The sequence below is a fragment of the Lygodium microphyllum genome, chromosome 12 (genome assembly GCF_053477565.2).
Source record: "Lygodium microphyllum isolate KBCC chromosome 12, Lygodium_microphyllum_v1.1.10, whole genome shotgun sequence".
Classification (NCBI taxonomy): Eukaryota; Viridiplantae; Streptophyta; class Polypodiopsida; order Schizaeales; family Lygodiaceae; genus Lygodium; species Lygodium microphyllum.
The window spans coordinates 29587845-29590307 of NC_141146.1; the positions used below are offsets into that span (position 1 = coordinate 29587845).

The 2463-nt window shown below is 48.4% G+C and overlaps 1 protein-coding gene across 1 annotated transcript; it reads left to right on the forward strand.

The window, feature by feature from the left end:
• Window positions 1-534: 534 nt before the first annotated feature.
• LOC148027591 (endochitinase 4-like) lies at window positions 535-2205 on the forward strand. Its single transcript, XM_087688923.1, has 3 exons — window positions 535-1209; window positions 1411-1519; window positions 1694-2205. Exons 1-3 carry the CDS (start codon window positions 723-725, stop codon window positions 2001-2003), a joined length of 906 nt encoding a protein of 301 aa, XP_087545049.1. The 5' UTR covers window positions 535-722; the 3' UTR covers window positions 2004-2205.
• Window positions 2206-2463: the final 258 nt, after the last annotated feature.

Here is a 2463-nt window from a genome sequence, read left to right on the forward strand (position 1 = left end):
ATAGGTTGGATCAAAATATGACAACCTGGTGCATTCTAGGCATGTGTTACATGTGTGATGTCCATACTTGAGGACATGGCAGTTGCATGCCTTCATGCGATTGGGCTGCATGTTTATGGTTACCAGTGTGTGGCTAGTGTTTATAGAAAACGATTCTTAAGTGCAGTTTTCATGGTTATTGTATAAGCTGTAGCTTAATAAAACGATGAAAAAAGAAGATGCAAGTGCTAGCTGAGCCTGGTTTCCCACTTGAAGCCATTTCCTTTCTTCCATGGGGTGGTTGGGAGTTCTAGAACCCAAGTTGACCTGGTCTCTACAGAATTCCCACGTCTCATGCGAAGTCCAAGTGATATGAACTAGCTTTTCAATAATAAAAAGGATTTTGCGCGTTGAATTTGTCTCGACGCAGGATGCTCTTTGAGACTTGCGGAGAAAGAAAGGATGATGAAAGAAACCATTTAGTTGCTTTTTGTAACGTTGAATCCAATAATTTGACTCAGATCTTCTACTCCGTCCACGATTCGATCAGCTCTCTCTATATAAACCTAGATAGAGCGGGCTCTCGGACAACAGATTACCAGCTCTCAGCTGCTCCGACTTAGCTTACTTTGAATCAAGTTCAGTTATACAGTAAATTCTATTCCTTTATCTCCATTCCATCTCTCTATTATTGGAGAAAGAATCGGCCAATTAGCAGGAGGCGGTGCGCAGCAGATATAATCATGCACAAGACTTGTAATCACAATAACTTCTCGCAGCTGCAGCTGGGATCGGCTGCAGCTCTCTTGCTGCTTATCCTTTGCTGCTACAGCAGCGCCAGCTGGACGGCTGTGCGGGCGCAGGCGCAGTGTGGGACGGATGCCGGAGGCGCCACGTGCGCCAACAACCTGTGCTGCAGCCAGTACGGCTTCTGTGGCAGCACCAGCGACTACTGCGGCAACGGCTGCCAGAGCGGCCCTTGCACCGGCAGCACCGGCGGTGGTAGCGCCGGCGGAGGCGGCGGCGTGTCGTCCATCGTGACCAGTGACGTGTTCTCGCAGTTCTTGTCACAGAACAGCGCCTCCGGCTGTCCCTCTAACGGCTTCTACACCTACGACGCCTTCATCGCAGCTGCAGCCTCGTTCAGCGGTTTCGGCACCACAGGCGGCTCGGACGTGCAGAAGCAGGAGCTGGCAGCCTTCTTTGCAAACGTCGCTCACGAGACTGGCAGTAAGCATCTGTGGCTTATACATCTTGAAATTGATACAGCTTAGCTTCCCTTTACCCTATAAGTAGAGTAGTGCCCTTATTGTAATGTCGAACTCTGATCACGAATATGTATTGCATTGACAATATAGCTGCCATGAACACAATCATCGTCACCATTGTCATTAACTAATTAAGAGTATCGGCACGCTGCATGATTAACAGGTGGGTGCTATGTGGAGGAGATTAATAAGGGCACATACTGTGACCCCTCGACAGTACCCTGCGCATCCGGGCAGCAGTACTACGGCCGTGGCCCTCTGCAGCTCACATGGTAAAGCCTCATTCCATATAACGTAGAGCCAGTATTATATAACTCTATGGTTGACCAGCTAGCTACTAAGGTGCCGAGGAAACGTAGTAAATCTTACGCTGTCATACTGCACAATATATGGAAGATTGCTATACATTATCTGATGATCTCTTGGCGCACAAATATATGTGGCAGGAACTACAATTACCAGGCAGCAGGACAGGCTGTAGGCTTCGACGGCATCAACAACCCAGGCGTCGTCGCCCAAGACCCCACCATCTCCTTCAAGACGGCACTGTGGTTCTGGATGACGCAGCAATCGCCCACGTGCCACGACGCCATGGCCAACAACCAGGGCGGCTTCGGCGCCACCATCAGGGCCATCAACGGCGGGCTGGAGTGCGGCAGCTCGGCCAATGTTGCCCAGCAGCAAGATCGCATCTCCCGCTACCAGTCCTTCTGCTCCATCCTGGGGGTTGACCCAGGCAGCAATCTGACCTGCTAATGAAAACATTACCTAATTAGCTGTTCATCTTGGCGCAGTACAATGTGTAACTAACTATAGACAATGGACATGGCATGTGATGGCCCCATGCGCAGCCTACAGGTTGTCGTTGTTTGGATGCCTAATAATTAACCTCGATCTCACTGCAAAGCGTTTCTTTTCGCGACAGTGCGCTGTAACCATCCATTTGCTCAAATATAAAAGAAACGAGTTTAAAAGTTTGGGATCTTTTTTAAATTTCCTAAGAACACTATACTTTAAGGCTTTTTAAGGCAAGTTGAAGCCATGGGATTCGGGAAAGTTGCTCTTATTAGGGACCAAAATGTTTATCAAAAGCCAATATGTCCAACAAAGGATATCCTAGCCTTCATTTTGCACTTTGGGAAACCTATAAACTAGATCGCTATGGCACTTCCTACATCTCATCATATAGAACAAGGGCACACTATTCTGTGCAAGA